At 38.0% G+C, this 23,455-nt stretch overlaps 1 protein-coding gene across 2 annotated transcripts in view; it reads left to right on the forward strand.

The window, feature by feature from the left end:
• The window catches only part of EDIL3 (EGF like repeats and discoidin domains 3), a 234,104-nt gene that overhangs the window by 48,297 nt on the left and 162,352 nt on the right, over positions 1-23,455 (forward strand). For both annotated transcript variants that reach the window (XM_042023048.1, XM_042023047.1), the window contains exon 2: positions 18,206-18,334. In XM_042023048.1, coding sequence (XP_041878982.1) covers positions 18,206-18,334 — 129 coding nt within the window. The remainder of the gene's footprint in view (positions 1-18,205; positions 18,335-23,455) is intronic.

Consider the following 23,455-nt stretch of genomic DNA (forward strand, 5'->3'; position numbering starts at 1 on the left):
ACCCCAAAATGAAGTAATGGTAATGTAATGTCAGATTTAAGGGAGAAACTTTCTTTTCCAAATCATTTCCATGTGGGACTTTTTGTTGACTGTGTATGAGGTATATTGAGAAATAGTGAATTGAAAACTGAATTATTGTTATATTTATATTGTGTTGTAGCAACGTTCATGCCCGTGCCAGTACAAGATCCCAAAATAAGCTGCCATTCCCTCGTAAAGGGTTCTCCCACCTGCTTCTCTATAGTACACTGCTAGCTTGTTTTTTTTGGGGTTTTTTGAATAATCCTCATCGACCTTTTAAAGGAAGAGAACAACAAGATCTGATTGCAAAAAGCAAACACTTTGGAATCTATCCCTAATTATGGCCCAGATAATCCCTTTTGATTTTTGCCATGGAGAGGGTGATAATGACAGCAAACATGTTAGGTCCCTGAAAATCATTTGGTATTCAGAGCTTGGCTTATCTGATGTTATCTTTTACTGCTTTCTGCCTTTTTTTTCCCCTTCCCCTTTTAATTTCTATGTGCTTGAAGAAAAATTGAAATTTAGATAGGACTAGAGATGAAAGAAATGTGTCATGGGTGGAAATGATGCTGTTGGCTCATGGCATGAGATATATAGAGGGATTATTCAAATAATATTTTTCAGACTTTAATGTTCTGCCTGGCAAGTGTTCTTGGATGGACTAAAAAAAAGACCAGGTGTGAGTATGGTGACTTATTTGCAATAAATATGCGCTTAGTTACACTGCTGAACATCTCGTTTTCTCTCTAAGTCTGAAGAGAAGGAGTTCAATTATTTTCCTCACACCACATCTATTCCTGTATCAATATATTCTGATGACTTTGATGAGATTTTTCACTTTTTATTTTAATATAGAACAAGTAAAAAAAGTCAATATGTGGGTGAGTGTAGACAGTGCATGTGTCTTTATGCATTCTGAAACAAACAAAAATGAGGATTTTTATGGCACACGGAAAAAGAGTTATTGAGTTTTTCATAATAAAATAAACATAATATTTATAACTTAATTAAGTCAAGCCTAGTATGTAACTAAGGAATCACTAACCTGTCAGTGGTGCATCCCCATGTTTTTGTTATTTATTTTAATCCCCTTGTCCCTGAAGTAGAAAGTAATAACTGACTTAAAAGTCTATCATGTATAATTAACACTTCCTGAATGTGGTGGTAATAGTGATAACTTTTTTGCCATTTTAACACAAAGATGTGTCCCATGGCATTATGTTACATCACATTACTGACAGAAAGTGTCACAAGAGCATCCTTATTAAAAACAAGTTTCAAGAGAGTCTTGCAAACTCTGTAGTCAGTTTTTAGCCTCATGAATAAATAATAAAAACACAGGCACTGGCTTCCCAGTGCATTTCATATTTAGAAAATAAAACTATTATGACTTCTCCCAGTTTATTTTGTCATGCTAACCATGAAATCCCAGGGAAGCCCTGGAGGAGAAGATGTTACTTTACACCTACTACATTCTGCTTTGACAATGAGAAGTGGCAGCATTTCTTGCACTGTGAGGTGTTCCTCCGGTTGCTGGTGGCTTGACAGTGTGCTGCTCATGGCCTGGGGGCTGGAATCTCTCCTCTTTCCTATGGAAGGCCAGCCAGCAGCAGACACAGGATCAGCCACTGCTCTGCTGGTGTTTTCCACAGGACACTTTTTTGTGTCATTTATCATGTAATTACACGGAATATTTTGCTGCCTGGTTACTACACGGGGGTAGAGCACTGCAGATTTTAGGTGGTCTGGAATTTCTCTGGAGAGGGGGAATTAGAAGGGAAAATGCGAGGAACTCAGAGATAAAATCTTTGTGGAAATGCCAGCATTGTGAAAGAGAATGACCAGACTGCAGGTCAAATCCAGGCTTGGTTCAAACTGGAATTTTGCATCTGGTTAGATATGTAATGAACACTCTAAATCCACCTCACAATATTGCAGGGGGACTGTGAGGTGTGCTGCTTTTAAGTGAGTGTGCTTCTGACACAATACCTGCCTTTGCTTGTGGTTGCCAGCTGGACTGCAGGGAGCTAAGAGAATGAGGAGGAGAGCAGGACACAGGGGGAATGATGAGAAAATGGGTGTGCTCTGCGTGAGCAGCTCTTGAGAGATGCTCTAATATTTAGTGGTACTGTAAATTACGAGCCCATAATATTACCCACCACTTTGTTACTTGCTATTTTTGGGTTTGTAGGCTGGAGTTCAGAATACAGTCCCACCTAAAATAAGCAAAACACTTCAGGTAGACCACCTCCCTTCTACCTGACAGGAGGGTGCAGCCAGGTGCATGTCACAAGCAATCAGCGACAGGACAAGAGGGAATGGCCTCAGGCAGGGCCAGGGCAGGCTCAGGGTGGACAGCAGCAGGAATTTCCCCATGGAAAGGGTGCTCAGACCTTGGCAGGGGCTGCCCAGGGAGGTTTGGAGTGCCCATCCCTGGAGGTGTCCAAGGAAGGGCTGGATGTGACACTCAGAGATGTGGGCTGTGGACAAGGTGGGTATTGGGCAGGCTGGGACTGGAAGATTTTGGATGTTTTTTCCAACCTAAATGATTCTGTGATTCTGTGAAACGTTAGCCACACGGACATCTGAAGGAAATCTTGACACATCCTGATGGTTTTGTTTGTTTAAAAATAAGAGGTGAGGGGAAGGAGGGAAGTGAGAGGAGCAGTGTGACATGTGTGCACAGTTCCTGTGCCCAAACACCTGGGGAGCACACTGGCATTAGCTAAACATCTTGAATGCCAAAATGATAATAAGCACCACATTTCTGAAGGATTGTGAATTTCAGAACTAAAATCATCTATGTGTACACAGAATTGGTTTGATTTGGGAGCACCTGTAATCCTGGTTCCCATTTAATCTGATGCCCAAGATTGGGAGCACAAAACCTCCAAGATGCTCAGTGCAGGGAGGCTGCTTTGTCTTTCCAAAGCCCCTTGGATGTCCACAGAACAGATTGCACTTCAAGTCAGGTAAATCTTTGAAATGTTAGGATTATTGTGAGAGTTCTCATTCAGCAGATCTAGAATTGGAATTTCACATTTAGAAATCTCATGTGGCCCCTCTGCAGCTGAATGTCAAGGCATCTAAACTTGTCAGAGTGGCCTTTCACAAATGCTGAACTCCAGACCTTCTTAGAGCAGCATCTCAAACAGTATTCTTTAAAAAAACATCTAAAATAAGATGTTCTTGGAGGTTGGTGATTTTTCATTGGGATTATTTAAAATTTTCTGTGAATTCTAAGCAATTGATATCTCTTTTCCTGCTTGGATTCTGGGAGGGCAGTGTAATCCATTTCAAAGTGACCTGGCATGCAGGAGAATGGACATGGTAGACTGGCTTTTAGATCTTGATTCTGATAAAGAAGGATAATATTTTCCCCTTACCACCCTTAGCCAAAAAAAAAACAAAATCAAAACCAACCAACCAACCAAAAAAACCCAAAAACCCCCCCAAAAAAAACCAACCAAAAAACCAAACCAAAACAAAGAGGAAAAGAAAAAAAGCCCCACCAAATAAGCGAAAAACACCCACAGAAACCAACAAAAAGTCCTCCCCCCAAGGAAAAAACAAAACACAAAGCAACCAAATGACAAAACCCAACAAACAAAATTAAAAAAAAAAAAAAAAAATCCACTGAACTTGCTAATATTGCCACAGAACTGTAGTAAAAATCAAATCTCCTTTCTTTATGGCTACTGAGACCTTTTGGTTTTGTTCTACCCTGAGAAATGCCCTGCTCAGATTCTCTGATAGTCTGACAGATAGTCTGTCACTGAAAAGATGAGTGTTTGGGACTTTTGCTTCTATTTTATGCTCACCTGGAACTTTGACCTGCATGACAACAGTGAGGTGCAGGCACAAAACAAAACAAAACAAACACACAAAAAATCCCCTAAACCCTCGAGCTATCGGAAAACATCCAGGCTCTTGCCAAATTTGTTCAGAGAGGAAAAAAACACAGTTAAATCGCATTAAAATAGAGGTTTTATTAGCAAAAGTGCTTAATACACTGCTAGAAGAGGAACGTAGGGAGTGTCAGTCACCTCTCCCTTCATTATAAAGACAGCAAGAACTGGAGATAGAGTCATGCAATCATAGACTCTGATACTACAGAAAGGGAACTTTATGTCTAGAGAATTTGTGTCATTCACAATAAAATAGGTTCATTACATAGAGGCAGGCTTAATCCAATCATGACCTCTACTGCTTAATTTTTCATTGTCTCTTTGGCATAGCTGGGTGATATCACTTATCTTTGGTACACCAGAAGTACATCAACTCTTGGGCAATGCTTGTTACAAACAAGCAAAGCAAAAGGGCAGTGGTGTTTAAAGACTTGGCACTAGAAAGATTAGATAAATCACCTATGGGGACTCACTAAAGGACCTCATGTAGTTTTTGTGGGATTTTTTGTTGTTTTGGGGCCTTTTTTGTGCGTTTTTCTTGGGTTGTTTTTTTTTGGGGTTTGTTTGTTTTGTTTTGTTTTTAGGATGGCCATAAACAGAGGTCTGTTTGCTGTTTCCACACTCCATTTTTAATTGTGTTTGCTTCTGTTTACTTGGATTGGAGCTGCAGCAGGGCTTTGTAACCCAAAAAAAAAAAAAAAAAAAAAAAAATCAATAAGCTTTGGACCTGATCTATTAGAAAGTATCTGATTTCTTTAGGACCAGGCATTGGATTGATGAGAAAGTGGATGATTGTAGAGAGGTACTGATAATTTTGCTGTTAAAAGTAAAAGCAGTGCAGTACCCCAGGAAATAAAAGTTTGTGGAACTTACACCTAATGCTGCTGAATAGATAAGCATTTCCAGAAATGCTTACAACCACAGTTTCCAACCAGTGATTTTGAAGACAAATGCAGAGGTCTCTAGCAGTGATAAATGGTATGTTTTTCATAGTTTTGTTTACTTTTGAGTACTTTGATCCCAGTTTTTAAACTCTTTTCATGTTAATACTTTTTGTGTGGCAAGACCAGTTGTCTTCATGTCACTCCTGACAATGAAACTTACCAAATTTACTTCATGCTTAACTTTTATTTATTCATTTGTAGCATGTTTCAAAAGAGCTGTAGTGGAGGGCAATAGTGCCTTCCTTTGATCTATAATGATTCAAGATGCTTTCTATTGTGATGCCCTGTAGATTGCTTTCAATAGTTGAGCTTTTCAGACAGTGTTGTCAGGCTTCCTTGGCAGCTGCTGAAAAGGAAAATATTCATATCACATTGTCTTCCTTTCAGTCACCTACCAGGGTAGGTGAATAAAGAAGGCACAGATTGCAAAATGCTGGAATTGTTGTTTGAGGTTACTTGAACTGTATAAAATATCCTGGTACTTCAAATGCAGCTTTCATAACCTAAATCACTTTATTTCTGAATAACATAGGAGGAGAATTCAGCAAATACCTTTGTCCAGTGCAATAAATGTCTCCTTCCTTTTAGGCTTTTTTTTGTACAACACAAGCAGGGGATTAATGTTTTTTTATTGATTTCTCCAAATTGTCTTGCATGCTTCTTGCATGTTTGGTTTAGAGCAAGACTAGAAGGAGCCATTTACAGCAATTTCTGGGTTAGTAACCTGGCAATCTGAAACACTACTGAGACATAATTGATATGCCACTAGAATACACTAAAGGACTCGAGAGTTTCTCGATGTTTCTTAAAAATAATAGCTTTAAACTGCATAGCAAGAAATCTGTAGTAGATAAATAACGAGTGGAAAACCATTAAAGGCTGTACACAAATTGAAAGACAAACTCTACCACCGAGGCTGAAATAAAATAAAAAAAAATAAAATAAAAAAATAAAAATTAAAAAAAAAAAACACCACAAAAAAAATGTCTGGCTAAAAAGTGAAGAACTAATCAGAAACATATGAGAAATAGAAAATGTGGTTTAAATGTGGCTGGATTGAAAAACGAGACAGGAAATTGGAGGAAAGGACAGAAGAAATACCATGAGGAAATTAAAGCCTAAGAAATTGTCTTAAAAATTGTTCTGGTGTTTCCATTAAGCAATGGAGAAAACAATTCAAATACTGCTGCCATTGACAATTGAGCAGGAGCTGCACCATGGAGTTAATGGATTTAATTTGGGCTGGCACCAGATTGGGGCAGGAACCCTTTGGATTTAGACCGATTCTACTGACCTTGTTAGGAGCTGTTGTGTAACAGCTCATAGGCCAGCACCAGAGGTCTGATCCAGCTCCCTGGAAGAGTTTTTTTACTTCCAAGTTTTCTGGGAGAGATTTATTGTTCCTTAAACCTGCAGGGGTGCCAAGTGTTATGCAAACAGTGCTTTTATCATCCAGGATGTTCAGCGTTGTGCACTCCTTGTCTTTGAGGCAGCTCAACCTGCGGCAGCAGTGGCTGTGTCCTGGCTGCAGGGCTGGCGCCAAACAACACCTCTTTTGGGGCAGAAAACTCTGAATTTAGAGTGGGGAATAATGTCCTAGCCCCACAGTGGTGACTAACTGTGGGTGTAACTGCCTTGTAATCTGGCACAGCTCACTGGAAAATGAATTTTCAGAGAGTTAGGTTGAGGTCAAGTCATCAAAGCAGGGAAATGGCAGCAGTTAACAAGTTTGTAGGTCCCAGCAACACAGAGGAGTGCACAGGGCTAGGGAAAATAATTTGGCTTTGGGAAAGGGAGGGACCAGCACTTATTACAAAAAAAATATATATAAGCCTGTACTGCTGTACTCCAATAAATACAAAGTTCCAGTGGCAAAAACACAACTACAACACACACAAAATAACAGGTGATTCCTTTAATGAGGCTCCCAAGTAGAGGGAAAGAGAAAAGTATTCCCTAATGAGCCTCTGGATTGTTGTTAATACCTTCATTTGAGAAGAAATACGTTGAATTTCAGACTTGAATTTTATAATCTATTTATCAGTCTTTTTATTGTGGTCTCTTTGTTTGTCAAGATCAGGCTGGAGCAACATATTTGTGCACTCACAATAACTCTTTTATATGTTGGTGAATAATGAGGCTTCTATAATCACCTGGTTGTGCTGTAACTACTGTGTTGTTTGTTGCTGGCAGCCATGGCAAAAGGTAGAAAATAAAACTTGTAAGTTAAGGTGGGAGCTGGAGTCGGGAACTGGTGTGCATTTTGTGTTTTGAGTGAAGGGAGAAAGAAGACGGAATGCAGTTAATTCTATGAATGTATTTGAAAATAAGCTGAAATAGAAGGACAGGAAGAAGTAGGAGACTGGTGGTAATCACAGAATGCCAGAATATAGATGTGTATATATACATAATAAATATATTCCACTGGTGTGGTGCTAGTCCTGTACAAATCCAAGTAAAGACCTTGTTCTTAACCTGAAAAAAACCCTACAGTCCTCTGTTGTGGTGTCCCATGTTCAGAAGTGTGGAAAGTGGAAAAGGATCAGAAGGCATTGATGTACATTTATAACTTTATTTGTATCAAACTGTGATCACCTTCTTCCCTGTGTTCCTGTGCACTGGATGAAAAAAGGAAAGAATTGATTGGGTTTTTTTTTTAATAGCTTAAATTTATTTATGAATATGCATTCATAATATTCATTATTCTCACCTCCTTCTTCATATTTTTTCCTTCCTTTGGGATTTACTCAATGCTTAGTCCCGTGATTTAAGAATATATACCCTGCATGCAGACTTGGGATTCTGTGAAGTGTCAAAGAACAGCAACTGCATTTCAAACATGAAATTATGTGGACATCCTATGCAGAATTAACAGGGTTTACATTGCATTTCACTGCTTTACAACCACACTACATTACCTGGGTGTTGGTAATAAAGAAAAGCTGCAGGAAAAAACCCCACAAAAACAAATGAAAAAAATAAAATAAAATAGAGACCAGATAGGTAAACCCTCCTTGTGCTTTTTCCCACTATTAAGTCAGAGTGGGAGATGAAATTTATTTCCAGGTCCACTGTGGCATCTGGGATGTATCTGGGATGTTGAAGGGCAGGTCAATGACTTGGCCTTGTGACTAGAAGAAGTTATCATGCACTTCATTCCTCCAGATAGATGTTTGGTCATCTTGTGATGCCAGACAAGAAATTGATTGCTTTATGAACATTTGTCTGTGTTCAGAAGCTGAAAGAGAGTAGTTGTCTGGCTCAGTAGTCAAGGATCTCTATGTACCATTATTAAAATGACACTTAAGCTCCCTGTTACAATAGAGTATAGTAAAAGCATCACATTCTTGGTCACTGCAGTTGTGAACATCTGTAATTTACTCTCTTTTCTGTCTGACTTGTTGTTTTTCATCATTTTTCAATGTCTGTTCCCAGCTCTTCATTTTCAAATGTTGCTCCAAAGGAAGCAGAGAGGATTTCCAAGCAGCTGCTCACCTTTTTTAGGTTTGGTTTACAATGTACAGCAGATAATAAAAATAAATTAAAAACCGCTGCCAAGAATGCAGTTTGTTTGTGCAGTATGTCCATACTGAGACAAGGTTTTGGCATATATAAACTGTTTTATTACTTAATATTCTTGTAAACCATCATGTAGTGAAGTGGTTGTAAAAATGTGAGGCATTGCCTAAAACGCGGCAGCAACAAATGGATTTATCATAGTCCAATTTACACCTTGGCTAAATCTGAGTTTAGGTGCCTTCATGTCACATGCTTCTGCATGGATTATGTGCCCTCAGAGGTCTACACTCAGCTCTTGGAGTTCTGTGTCCAGCTCTGGATCCTCAGCACAGCAGGAACAGGGAGCTCCCAGAGTGGGATTGGCAGAGACTGTGAGGATGAGGAGGGCCCTGGAGCATCTCCGTGCCCAGGACAGGCTGAGGGAGCCAGGGCTGCTCTGCCTCGAGAGGAGCCCCAGCTGAGAGGGGCCCTCAGCTGACACTTTACCATGCCATAAATCAAGTCTCTCCTGATGGGAGAGATTTTGCTGAAAGTCATTGCAAGGAGTTTAAAAGATAAACTGAGACGTCTCCTTTAGTTTCAATTCTTCCAGATAGTTGTTTATTAAGTCTTATCTGAGGAACTGAGCCACTAGCGTGACCCAGGTACAGCTTAGAAGGAAGAAAAGTAGGAGTGAGACTAATTATCGAGATTTACACAGCTTTTTAAAGATATTTTAACCAATAGTCACTAAAAACGTACATTATTTTCACTTTCCTACCAATTATTCAGTAACACGACTAGGAACTTTGGAATTTTCTATCCAATCATTCCAAACTACTTTTAGTGCAGAATATGGAGCAGTAGAAGAAGGAGAAGAAGGTCTAGAGAACAACAGCAATTCTCCATTTTGATATTTTTTACTCTTATCTATTTACTATAAAGAGAAGCCCAAAACCTCTAAATTTTTCACCCTGTGACAATCTTACATAGTAGTCTATCACCTAATTCACACCATTGTATTTTCTAGTTGTTGTCTGACTGTTGGTAATTTTTTCCAAGGTTTGAAGCTAAAACAGTGTTGTTCAGGGGGGTAAAAACGCTTAAAAACAGGCAGAGAAATATTCTGGGCACTCTGGGTTCCTACACTCAGCCCTGGGTGTCCCTGGCTGCAGGGAGGGCTCAGGGCAGGGCCTGAACCCAGCAATTGCCCTGCACAGGAGGCAGAACTTCTGCCCTGGGCAGTGCCCAGCCCTGAGCAGAGCCCAGAGAGGCTCTGGGGTCTCATCCCTGGGGATATTGCAGAATTTCCTGGAAACACTGCTGTGCCCTGTGCTCTGGGATGGCCCTGCTGGAGCAGGGAGGCAACACCAGATGAGCACTGTGGGCCCTTCCAAGTTGACCCATCCTGAGGTTCTTGCTTGGTGGCTCTAGTTGCAATGAATCTGGCAGATTCATTATCTCATCCAGGTTTATATCATATTTGACAAAAGTTGAGGAAGAAACCTCATTTACAAGTATTTCATAGAATTTATACAGGAGTCTTTTTTAGTGTAAAAGTTTCAGATTTCATCCTGTTTGTGAACAAGTTGGAACAAATAAGGTAAAAATTGCATCTGTCCTTTCCAGAGGCTCTTAGCAAAAATGACCTAAACGATTTTCATCACTCATCCACAGAGCTTACATGGTACTGCCAGCTGCAATGTCCAAAACGAACAGAATCAGTTCTTTATTGCAGCTGATAGTTGTAATACCGTTATTATTTCATATCCCTCACACAAGAGGCTCATATCTGCAGTGCCTAATTAATATTCTGAATGTGATCAGTATCACCTTCCTGTAAAGTCAGAAAGAAAATTATGAAAACTGGCATTTCTGCTGTATCTCTTTAGATGACACGTGCTTTTTGACAGTGACAGAACTTCCGTGGTGAAAGACCTAAATATCCATGTGGCCAAAAAAATGTGTGAAATTAATGCAGTAAGAGGGGTTAACTGTAATGATTAAAAGTTACAGAATATTTTGCTTTATTCTCTTTACATGTAGGGTTTGGTGTAATAGAAGAGGTCATTGTGGAGGATGTCCATGTAGGAAAGCAGGTTCAGTGTTGGCATTTTGGTTAAAATGGTCATCTGGAGGATTGGTAGGCTTTGGTAGGGAATGCTTTGGTTGCCTCCACATCCTACACTCCTTTTACTCCTGTCTGCAGAGGGGTTTTGGTGGGGATCAGCTGGATTCATTTCTGAAAAAGCTGAACTCAAGTGGAGGCTCTAATGGTTACTTAACATTCTGAACCAATGACCAGTCATTGGGGCACCTTGATATCACACAGAGAGAAGTGATTAAACCTCAAGCAAAATCCACAGGCTTCGTATAGTGTAAATATGAAAACCATCATCACTTCAATTGTGCTGGCATCTCTTGTAAGAAAATATCACCAAATAAGGTGTTTAAGAGTGGATATCCAAAAATTCAAGTAACTAGAAATCAATTAATAGTTTTCAAAGTGTTGTGAGAATATGCTTAGAATTTATATTCTAAAGTATTTCATTTTGGTGAAGATAGAAGTGTATAATGAAGCATAATCAGAGTTTTTAAAACTGTTAATGATGACTTTGTAATTGCTCAACTTTCAAATTTGGATTTGCTTAGGATGGGAAAACATAAATTCACCAGTGCTGAGATTAAAGATTGCTTAGCAACCAGTGAATGACTATATCTAATGTAGGGAAAACAAAGGAAGGACAAACCACTTTCATTTCCATATATATAAAGAATGTATAAATATAAAAATGTGGAGATAAATATATGTGTGTGTATGCACAAACATAGACACACACCCTGGTTCTTCCAAATTGCCAACCTGAAATGCTGCGGATCATAAAAAACAGAAATGGAAAGGCAAAAACAGGATCTAAGATGTGGACAAAAATTGGGAATTTTCAAAGTGATAAATCCACAGTAAGTGTTAGGGTTTTGTTTGAAGTCTTCTTGCTTCACTGATGAAGTGAAAGCAGAAAGTGGAAAGAGCACTGTCAAGACCAGTAAAAATATGTGCATCTGAATGCTCTCAGTCCATAAGAACAAGAAGGAAGGGAGATTTCACCTGTCTAGAGAAGAACATAATCACTTAGAAGTGTTAATTTTGAACGATTGTGCTAACAATTAAAATATATGTATGCATTGTTCCTCTGTGGAAAATGGGGTGGGCAAGAAATATGAATATTTTATTAACTGAGACATTTCAAGTGAACACAATGCTAAAAATGTCCTGATCAGATTTAAAAGTAAAGGACAAGTGACTGGAAATGATAAGGTATTTCCATCATGACTTGTCATCTCTTCCGAAAATTTTAATTGAACAAAACCAAAAAATAATGGAGAGACAGTTTATCCTAAGTGTCTTGTGTGGAGAGTCTCCAGTCTGGGTCTTATTCATTCCCTTTTCACGAACCCCTTTCACTCCATAGGTGTGAACAGGTGCAGGAACACAGATTTATTCACCTGAGTCTTAGCAAGTGGCAAAACCCTGTATGAACACAGCTGAGCTGAGCGACAGCCAGAACCAAAGGAATGCATGAAAGGAGTGCCTGGGTAATTTTTGCCAGCTCTGTTGAGCATGCAGAGAGAAGAGATTTGGGAGGCTGTGTTGATCAGGGTATCCTCATTAAAGGCATTTTTGTTCCTTCTCCCTGATTCTGCAGGAAGCATCTCTGCTGCTGGCTGGGGTTGGGTGCCGGGGGTGGTGTGTCACCGGTGCCGTCAGCTGAGCAGGCAGGGGAATATCTCTCCTTGCCTTTGATGAAACTCTGTCTCGACTGGTGGCAGCTTTCCTCAAATCCACACGGCAGCCTGTGCATGAAAGATTTCCCACAAGTTGTAAAAATATTCAGAACTGTGTTATATAACCACGTTCCCCCTTTAATCGTTTTTGATCCATTTTTTACTAATGAAGATGTGACATGACAGGAATAGTTCATCTTTTTTTCTCCCTGCAGAGCCTGTTGGCATAGAAATGAACTCTCTGTAACCTGTGGAAGAGAGAGGAGTTTACTTTTTAAGCTGTTTTCTGTTTCTACTTGTGTTTCATATTGTCAAACATCAGATGCTTAAAAGGTCTATAACACAGCAGGCTGAAGTGCAGTGACCTGCTGCTCTTTCACATTCAAATTAATAAAGTAGTTCATGGTGCAGACCTTTAGAAAGGCAAGAGATTATACTTTTTTAAGGCAGAAGGGGATTTATTATGATAGAAATTAATCTCTGCAGACATTACTATAGGGCTCTATTCTAAGTCTTGAAGTAGGGACACATTTTTACAGTATTGTACTATTAGATTAAATCCAAATCATAAGTCAGCACTTCATCTTCACCCAGGATTCAAATGACAATTCTCTGCTTAGAATAATCTGGCTTTCTTTTTGTAATGCCATCTCAGGTCTTGAGAAATCAGCTGGTGCATCCCCTCAGATTACAAGCCCAGAAAAAGTTAAAATTCTAAAAAAATTTTTACACCTGGTTTACAACAAATACATTGCAGTTCTCCACCAGAACTACAAGCTACAGCTTGACTGCGTGGAGTCTCTTCATGCCAGAGGCTTCCAGAAGTAACTACCTTGATATTTGTGAGATAAAATCATGGATTGGTTATTCTGATTTACATTCTCCTGTAGTTTTCCTATCCAGCAAGTGGACATTCAAAGTTGATGTTATCATTTTATGCATTTTCTAAAACCATTTAGGCACTCTGCCATGAATGTTCCAGCTAGAAATTTAGCTGAACTTTCTACCTGCACAATAAGCAAATCAGCCAAGAAAAGAAGCAGAAGCTGGTAGATGAGCTATTGGTATCTAGAAACCTTATTTTTCAAATAATAAATGAGACAATTTAATTATTGCAACTGTCTTTTTTACCTTAGGAGAAACAAATTAGCTGCTTTGCCATTAAATCTGAAGAAACAGCTTACGAATTTCTTAAAAAGAGCTGCAGAGCTCATCTGTTTCTATGTTCACACTTTGTATCTCTGCACAGGTGTGTCTTCAACATGATTTATGGTTCTGCTTCTCAGTGGTGCTTCAGCTGTGGAGAAATAGGTGTGAACTTGGACACTGCAGATGATTCTGTAAATCAGGAAACTATTAAGGCTCTTATTCTGAAAATTGATTTTAACGTGAAAATGCTACAAGTAGCAAGTACTTTCTCAGTCTTCTTCTGAAGTTTAGGTGCTCTTCTGGGCTTCAGAACTGGTGCTTGGTTTTGCTATATCTAGACCAGATTTCTGTTGACTGGTTATTTTCTGGGCTGTTTATTTTTTGGTGCTGCCTGGAGATTTCTCCTTTGGAACAAGTTTCATTCTCATGAAAACGAATGGCCATTATTTTTATTTCTTTTGAAAGCGCTTTTAAAATAAGCCATATTTCCTGTAGCCACACAGGAAATTGAGTACAACTATGTCTGCTGTTTTAGATAGAAATTATGGCCCTCCTCTTCCCATCAATGGTGGAACCAAAAGCTTGAACTTTTAAAGCAGACACTGTAAAGAATACCAGTGAAAAGCTTTGTGTCTCCCTAAAAATCTGTGCGTCTAACACCATAAACTCATGTATCATTCTCTTTGCAGCCACAGCATCAGCACATTTAGCTCAGTATCAGCTGCTGTATATTTCATTGCCTCATTATATAAGGTATACTCAATGTGTTCATCTTTATATTTAATGCCCATTACATGAAAGAATAAAGGCAGTTGAATTTTTCCATCCACACTTGCTATTTCACAGAATGTGCTCTATTTCTAAATTGTAGAAGGAAATGTGGCCCAAACACCTGAATGGTCTTTATTCAACTGCTTCTGTCATTACAGTTTGGAAACGTTGTGAATCTCCATGATTTTTTGAAGGTGGGTTTCTTTCTTTATCATCAGATCATTGTCTCAAGCCAATGTCTCCCAGAGCAGCACTTCTGCCAGAAATCCTAATAGTTATCCTTCTAGGTGTTATAAGGTAGTTGAGGGAAATTTTCTCCATTTCAGGCTAATGATGTTGTTCATGGGGACTGGAATGCTTCTCTCATGCCTGATTTAGGACCTTAGCTTTTGGCAGGTCTTTCTGTCCCAGAAAAGATAACACTAAATAGTGAAGAGTTTTAAATTGGAATAATTAATTCTTTTTCGTATTTTTCATTTTTCACTGCAAATTAATTAGTGTATAACAATGGCAGCTGGCTGGTCTGTCTGGTTTTAGAATGAGTGCTTTACAAAGGGGCAGGTGGCTGTGGGATGGGACTTCTCCCTCTGCACATCTTCTTCAGCCTTCATATCACACAAGTTGTTTTCATAAACTGTGAATTTCTGTTCCTGACAAGAATTGATGGGCTAGCTGTTAACACCACAGAGTGCTGCATTATTTATACACAAGGGTTGGGTGCCTTCTTTCAGGCTGTCCTTTGCTGTCAGGCAAAGGATTGAACTCCTCAGTCAGGAATCACGCAATGTTTCGTGGGGTTTTATGGGATCAAAAAAATATGTTGTATAAATGTTTAAAGTTCAGCAAAGAGCAGGTATACAACTTCTGCCTGACTCCCCACCACTACCTGCATGTGGAAACAAGCAATAGTTGTACACCCAGCATTTTATTGAGAAGGACGTGGCTTAAAAGTAGTTATGTGAACACATGCAAAGGAGTATGATGGACTTACAGAACGGTTTTTCTCTGGATGCTTTTAATGAAAAAGATCCAGGTTCATTGATTGAGTTATTCACTGTGGGCGAAAACCATCATATTCCTTAAAAAAAAATTCCTAGTTTTTATTAGAGAGCAAATATATCACCATTTAATTTGAGTTTTGCTATATAATTTTTCCCGAGTTTGGAGAATTAGGGAGGGTTCTTAATTAAAATTTTAATTTTGGGTTTGCATGGATCGCTTTGATTTTATTCTTTTTGTCATGCTTTTTTTTTTATTCTTAACCAACCATGGTTTCCAAAGAGAGGATGGACAATTCCCTAAAGGACTTATTTGACTTCAAAATGTTCTGAAGAAATTAAAGATGTGCAGAAAAATAATAATAAAAAAATCCCACAGATTTAATACCATTTGATACTAAATCAAGTATCAAAGGTTTATGTACAGTCTTCAGACTCTCTTTTACACTTGAGTGGCCACATAAAGAAATGTGCAAGGTTATCAGACATAGGAAAGGCAAACATGAATTACTGTTTTTATTTGACATTGACTCTTACTAGAATCCTTTCAGAATGTCTTAATAAAAGTACCATAATAATTTGTCTTTTGATTTTTTTTTTTAATAACTGAATTTCTCTTGGAATGTTTGTTTAATCTAAAGAAATTTGTCAAATTACACGGTGTGTTACACAAACAGCATATTGCCAATCACCATGGAAAGCCATCAGCACAGAGCACACTCCTGCAAGATTTATTGTAAATTATATATTTCCTTTTTTGGGTTTATTTTACTCTTCCATTCCAAAAATCTCTCAGGTTAAATTATAAAACCACTGTGGTGTCAAAAGCTGTGTCACATTTTAATGGTAACAAGTACCTTTGTCAGTTGTGTTAAGACCAAATGCACTCATATCAGCTTTTCTCACTAATAACAGAGCTGTCAAAATCAAGTTCTGTTGATCAAACTGAGTGGAATGTATAACAAATTAGGTTTCAATATTTCAACATGAATGTCCTCTCAAGAGGCACTAAATGTAAATCAAGGAGAATATTCTTGATTCCAAAGTGATATTTATTTTGTTCAGCACAATTTCACAGACAATAAGCTATAAATAAGGGAGATAACATTTTACGTGACTTCTGATACATTTCAACATTTGCAGAACCTGGTACCTCATCTTAAGTAGAAGTGTGGAGCCTTTCATTTCCTCACTATATCATATTTGATTTTATACTATGATATAATTTAACCATTGTTGTTTAAAGTATAGACTTTTCCTCTTTAGTCCTCATTAGTACTATGTGAATGAGACAAGTTAGGGTTGGGGAGGTCAGGGTTTTTTTTGTTTTGTTTATTTTTTGGTTTTGGTTTTTTGGGGGTGTTTTTTTTTTGGTTGGAACTTTTTGTTCCTTGTGTTTTCTCCCTTGTTTTTAAACCCTTTTTTTTTTTTTGATATCCTATGTATTCACTTTATTTCTGTGATGTGGTATAATGACATTGCAAAAACTGCACTAGCGACTGACAGGCCAAGGTGGTGGGTCAAAAGAGCAATTAGTGCAGTTATTTCCTGAACATGGAAATAAATGGCTGTTGACAGAGGAAAACATCTGCTTTATTAGTCCCAAACTGCAGGTCGGGTCACTTTATTTCAGACTGAAAAAGCCAACAGGAATTTTCAGACCAATGAAAACCACACAGTTGACTGTCCACACTTTGGTAATTGCAGGGGATTTCATTTTCTGGAAATATAATGTAAAATTGGGTGTGCATTCTGCTTGTCGTTCAACACAAAATTTACAAATGCAAACAGTGTTTTGTCTCTTTTCCTTTTACAACAATGGCATAATTGAAATCAGAAGGACACCAAATCAGGAAATATGTAGAGAAAATATCCTCTCTCATTTTTATCAGAATATCCATACAGATTTGCATAATAAATGTTCCTGCTCCAGATGCTATTTAGTTTATTAATTTAATTAGAGGTGTGGGAATACATTTGTCAGAGCATTCATTTAATAGTAGCTGTTCTTTCACAACCAATAGCCTAAGCCCCATAAAGTAATAAACAAGCATCCTTTGCTACCCCAATAATGCAACAAAAACAGAAAATGAGAAGCCTTGACTTATTTAAATTCAGCTAGGAAATATCATTTACTGTTCTCAAACAGCTTTGCTTCTCCATCAGATGGACAGTCTTCAAGACAAAACTGTTAATATCAAGTACATGATAGTTCTCTGTGTCATGAAGACACCCTAAAGCTGACAAAAAAATAAACAAAATTACAAATAATCCAGCAAACTACTGCACAACTGCAGTTTTTCTGTGCAACTGATGCACAGAATTCAAAAAGGCAGTTTTGTGCATCAGTTAAATTTCTTAACCAACAGTTAGATGGGAAATTTTCCCACCAAGGATTAATCTGAAATTCATGTGCACGAAAGGTGTTGAAATCCTGAGTTTTGAGTTTACTGCCAATATAATCCAAAACATACTCTAATGTCAGTACTGCTGACATAAACCAAATTAATTTCTCTAACTCTTTGCAATGACATGGCAAAAACCTGGCAATTTTCAATTAGAAAAAAAAAAAAAGTTCTTTTTTCTAATAATGATTTATCTGTAGATCTTTCTTTCAGATGTATTTACTGCACAAAATATTTTTATTTTTAAATACAATGATGAGTAATAGAGAGCACAAATCTGCCTTTCAAGATGAAGATTGAGATAAATAAAACTCATGTCAATATAAGGTTAATTATCTGAGAAAAAGTGTTAAATTGAAGTTGACCAAAGCCTAGGGGGTTCTTTAGGATTGCTTCCAGTTATCCCAATGGTGACAGAATGCAATCTGTAGATATCCTGACTGTCTTCAAGTTACAAAAAAGTAAAAAAATGCTGCTTGCTATTGTCTTTTGAGAATGAATTGAGTTTAAGGCTATCACATTTTACGGAGTGGAAGATTAGGGAAAGACGATTATGTGGAGGTGTGCTCTTAAATAAAGACAAAATTGAGTCAGCCAAAAGTCATTCAAAGGACATAGAGTTTGCCATTATTTGGTTAACAAAAATCGGCCACTTTCACAGCCTGTGCGTAACTTTTGGTGATTTTTCTACAAGAACCTTGTTTTCCTTTCCCTGTGCCCCACAGCGGACGTGTGTGACTCCAACCCCTGCCAGAATGGTGGCATCTGTCTGTCGGGGCTGAACGACGACTTCTACTCCTGCGAGTGTCCCGAGGGCTTCACAGACCCCAACTGCTCCAGCCTTGTGGAGGTCGGTAAGTGCAAATTTACTTGCTGAAATAACTCAAGAGCCCCATTAATCTGTGGCTGACCAAGTAGTGATCCTGTCCATGGTGTCTTGTAGGGTGATGGGGTTGTTATGTTGATCATTATTGGGTTTTTAACCTTATATCTGTGCCATAGACATCTCTATAATAATTAACAGAAAGTTGAAACAGCGTCTGAGAACATTGTTGCTGAGAAAAGTCCAGTGCTCCACTTCACAAAAAGTCCATTGTGGTGACTTACAAGTGGCCAACATTTTTCAAAGATCCATTCCAGATAATTCTATGTATCCTTCTGCAACCAGTGCCCTTTCAAAGCCTCTGTTCCAGTAGTTTTATGCTGATGTCCAGAGTAAAGATTAATTTCTTATGCAAATGAAGAGACAGGAACAGCATAGGAGAAAACCAGAATAACACATAGTAGTCACTTGCTTGAATTTCAAAATAATTACCCATCTGGAGGCTCTAATTAATCATTAGATGAGTGCATAGAGCACAAGTCAAATGTACTGAAATTTTGTGATGTGCACTTGACACAGAGCAAACACAAATGTCAGTGGTAGATCCAAAACATCCAGAAGGCCAGGCCTCCATCTTAACAAAACTTGAGAAGAAAATCAGAATCTGAAGGAAAATATGGTAGATAGTTCACTGAAAGTTCATTGAGCTCTTGTATAATCCCAAAGAAGGCATAAAAATATGTTTACAGTGCAAAATGTTGGAACTGTCACAGCTGGGTTCGACACTGCAACTGTCCTAAATCTGTGTGGTTCTCATTTTTTAATAAATAAATAAAAACTATGCAGGGAGAACCTGGGTACACTGTTCTGAGGATTAAGTATATCTCTCTCATGAGATAAAGGGAGCAAAACTTAGAAACACAGGGCTCTTTTATTTATGGGGTTTCTTTTGTTCATTTTCTTTCCTGAAAATGATGCTACTGCTGTTTTGAGAGTGAATTCTACATGTCCACAATGCAGTTTTAGAGGAATTTTGGATTTCATTTGATTCCCCTTAACTTAAATTTCCTGCAAACAAATGGAGTTACTTCCTGTGGGAGAACAACCAACTTCAGGCACCAGCTCTGCTTTTTTCTGACTCTAAAATGTCATTGTAGGTGGTTACCACCTAAAATTTGAGTTGCACAAGGAGGTGCTTGTTGCCTCGATGAAGCCACACAAGAAGCCGGGAGACACTGCCTCAAATCCTATTTTCCATCCCTCTCCCTATATTTTTTATCCCTGCTTGAATTTATCCTATGTATATAGGTCATGCTACCCTAAGATGGCCTAGACATGGCTTCACTTCAGGAAACTTTTGGGTTTATTGTGTAATTGGCTGGCACAAAATTGCATGGCACATAAGTGGGAGGATGCCAGGCATGAGTGAATCTGAGAATAAATCATATTGTGATAATTGCTACTGTAATTAGCAGATGAGCATTAATAGGGCTTTAAAAAATACACATATACTTAACTAAAATCTTCAAGCACTTCAACTAAAACTCAGTTTGGTAAACAGAGTAAAGCATAAGTAAATAACTTGACAATATGTGGCAATCACAGCACTTACACAAGCAGGATGTTGCATTTCTAGTTTTCAATCCATGGGGAATATTTGCTGGGCAACATTGTTTAAGTAAAGAACTTATTAATATTCCTGTAGTAACTAATCTAGAATGTTAATTTAGTTTATGTTTGTCTTGTTTGCTACACGTATGGATTCAGTCTGGCCGTGTTAAAAACTATAAAAATAGATTTTAAAATAATCTCTTACTTTTCAGTAAAATATTATTCTGAATTTTGTACCCCTGTATACACAGTCATATAAGCCACTGGAAAAAAAATGGTATTTCTGGAAAATAATTTGATTTTTTTCCTATGGAAATGATGACAATTAATATAAGCTGTTAGTCAATCAGACTCCATTAATTCCAATACTGAAGTGTTTCAAGCAAAATAATGTTGTAAGGTGGGTCTAGAGGAGCCCAGGAGTGCAAGACCCTGAATGATCACTTTTACTAAGAGTGTGTATTAGATGTAAGATCTAAGAAGGAATGCTCGCAAAGGTTGCTCCTCTTTGGCTTTTTAATGAGTTTTTGCCGAAAAGCTAATCTCTTAATCCCTCATATCTCAAAAAGGCTTCTTGACAATTTTCTGTGTAGTTGAAAACACTTAGTTGGTTAAAAATTGGTATTCAGGATGTCAAGAGGTACCACGTAGGAAGAAAAGAGGAGGGTGAGGAAAAAAAAAACAACACAGAGAAGAGCCTTTGTCACTCTGTCTCCCTCAAAAGAGCTGTACAGAAAATTTTAAAAGCAGCTGAGTGTTCTCTGCATCCCCCTCATTAGAGACCATCAGACTTCGTTCAGTGACAGGATGCACTGTTGAACTCTGGGCGCCAGCTGGGAAGTCATAAATTTTTCAAGGAACATACCTTAAACAGGAGGATTTTCACAGTAAAAGACAACAGGGATTTCACTTAATCATGCATTAATGTGGGTAAATAAAAGGCAATCCCATTCAGACAGCAAGTCGTGAACTATGCAGAGGGAAAAAAAAATAGATGCATACAAGTACCCAGGAAGATCAAATATTTAGGCAGAAGTCTTCCCTAAATAGATCAACATAGATTCAAGACAGTTTGGGAGCTGCATGGATGCGCAAGAATGCAACTCCCTTTATTACCTTAACAGAAGTAAAATTTAAAACAACCTGATATTGATCATAGTACCAATTTCAAGCTAAGAAGATTAGTTGATAATGTGTTTTTACAAATTTACCCATGGAAAAATATTATTTTTCTGCCATATTTAACTTTTTTCTGACCCTGTAACTTTGAGTGTGCCTAAACCAAAATTTATATGAAATGCTTGTGATACTAATTTGTATATTTTAAATTGCTAATCCCACTCTCTTGTTAATGACAATCCCACTTTACTTCCAATGTTTACTTATATACTATACCTAGCCATGCTAAAAGACTTGAGTGGAGGTGATAGATCTGTAATATCCCCCTTATTTGTGCAGCCAGGTTTTTCAGTGCTCTAACAGATTTTAAATACCTGATAAACTGGCAGAGAATAAAATAGAGACAGGCAGCAAAATGTCTGTTTTAGTTGTTTTCCGTACAACACATCCTCCAGCGAGGTAGAGAAGGATTTATCTAAACAGATAAAAGGTGATTATATGAAACATTCCAAATAGCAGGATGTTTTCCAAAGATGATAAGAACACTATGGTCTGAGTTAAGTCTTCAGCAGACACCTGTCCACGTATATGGAAGCATTAATTTTAATGTAAATTGAAACAAAATAATTTTCAAGTAATTAATATTGGCATTGAAATGCATTGCAGAGAAGTTGACAGACTTCTTTGTTGACAGACTATCTTTTAAATAACTCATGAGCAATTCTCAGGAATAATGTAAATTACAGAAGTACAATAAACAACAACTGTTACAGACAATTAATAAGAGTCTTTAATGAATTCTGCTCAGGAAAATTCTTAATGTGCTGCCTGTCAACTTGGGTGACTAGTTAGCCATGGACAGCACAAAAGGGGAGCTATGAAATGACACTGGGGGAGTTTTCTTTGAAATAAAAATTCCTCCTGCTTTGTTTAGTGTGTGCATAAGGGAAAATGGGGGGAGAAATGCAACATTAATGACTAAAAAAGAGCAGGTAGGTTTATTATGCCATAAGGCAATGAGAGCATGCTCCATGAGTGACCACGTTCATGTTTGAATTCTGAGCATCTTAAAACTACTCGGTTTTGATCTTCCAAATCTGAAATTCAATAACTGTCTGAGAGGATAAACTGGTGAACATGTTTAGTTTATTTAAGTGAAAAAAACTAACAGATGTCAAATAGGCTGCTAGCATCCTTTTGGAAAGTGTCTATACCTTTTATGTCAGCTCTCAATACTCACTGAGAGGATCTCATTATTGAGAAACATTGTAAAAATGCCTGTGTGCATTTTGGAAGGGTGGAAGAGCAAGTTAATGATCTTGTAGTTGATGATCAAGGGATGTTGGGTCTAAGTGCAGCATGGAGACTGAGTGAAGGGAGAAGGGTTGAAAGGTAAACCAGACGTGCCAGTTTTCCACAACATCTTTATTCTGCCAAGTGATTAAGAAGTGATTGTGGGGTTCCTTGCTTAGTACATTGCAGTTTTCTATATCAGTTCAGTCTTTCCAGTATCCAAAGTAAACTATTTCTTTGACAGCTGCTGTCTCTCAGCCAGAAATGCAGGAATCAAAGGGGTTCTTCCCTTTTCCTGCTGTTAAATAAAAAATTCAGTGAGCTGGATTAGGCCCAGCGTGCTGTGATTTGTTTGCTTTGTGGCTTTATTTGCACAACCTAAGAGTCTACTTCTGCTTTCCTGACCTCTGCACTGACAGGACAAGGGCTTCTGAAATAAATTAGTACAGAAAAAATTCCTGTCACTCATTTCCAGTCAGTCTTGTAGATGCTTTTCAATGCCATGATTGGAAATGACTGAATGATTTCAAAGATGCTTTTATAGTCGTAACTGTAGGAACCCAGAGTGCCCAGAATATTTCTCTGCCTGTTTTTAAGGGTTCTTACCCCCCTGAACAACATTGTTTTACCTCCAACTTTGGAAGAAATTACCAACGATCAGACAAGAACTAGAAAATACAATGGTGTGAATTAGGTGATAGACTACTATGTAAGATTGTCACAGGGTGAAAAATTTAAAGGTTTTGGGCTTCTCTTTATAGTAAATAGATGAGAGTAAAAAATATCAAAATGGAGGATTGTTGTTGTTCTCTAAACCTCCTTCTCCTTCTTCTACCACTCCATATTCTGAAGTAAAAGTAGTTTGGAATGATTGGATAGAGAATTCCACAGTTCCTGGCTATGTTACTGAATAATTGGTAGGAAAGTGAAAAAATAATATACGTTTTTAGTGACTATTGGTTAAAATATCTTTAAAAGACTGTGTAAATCTTGATAATTGGACTTCTCTCCTGCTTTCTGTTCTCTATGTTATGCCTGGGTCACGCTAGTGGCTCAGTTCCTCAGATAAGACAATAAACAACTATCTGGAAGCATTGAAACTCCAGGAAAAGTCTGGGTTTATTCTTTG

Source organism: Corvus kubaryi, unplaced genomic scaffold (assembly GCF_017639235.1).
Source record: "Corvus kubaryi isolate FWS band 111438036 unplaced genomic scaffold, C.kubaryi_AGA036_p1.0 37236, whole genome shotgun sequence".
NCBI lineage: Eukaryota > Metazoa > Chordata > Aves > Passeriformes > Corvidae > Corvus > Corvus kubaryi.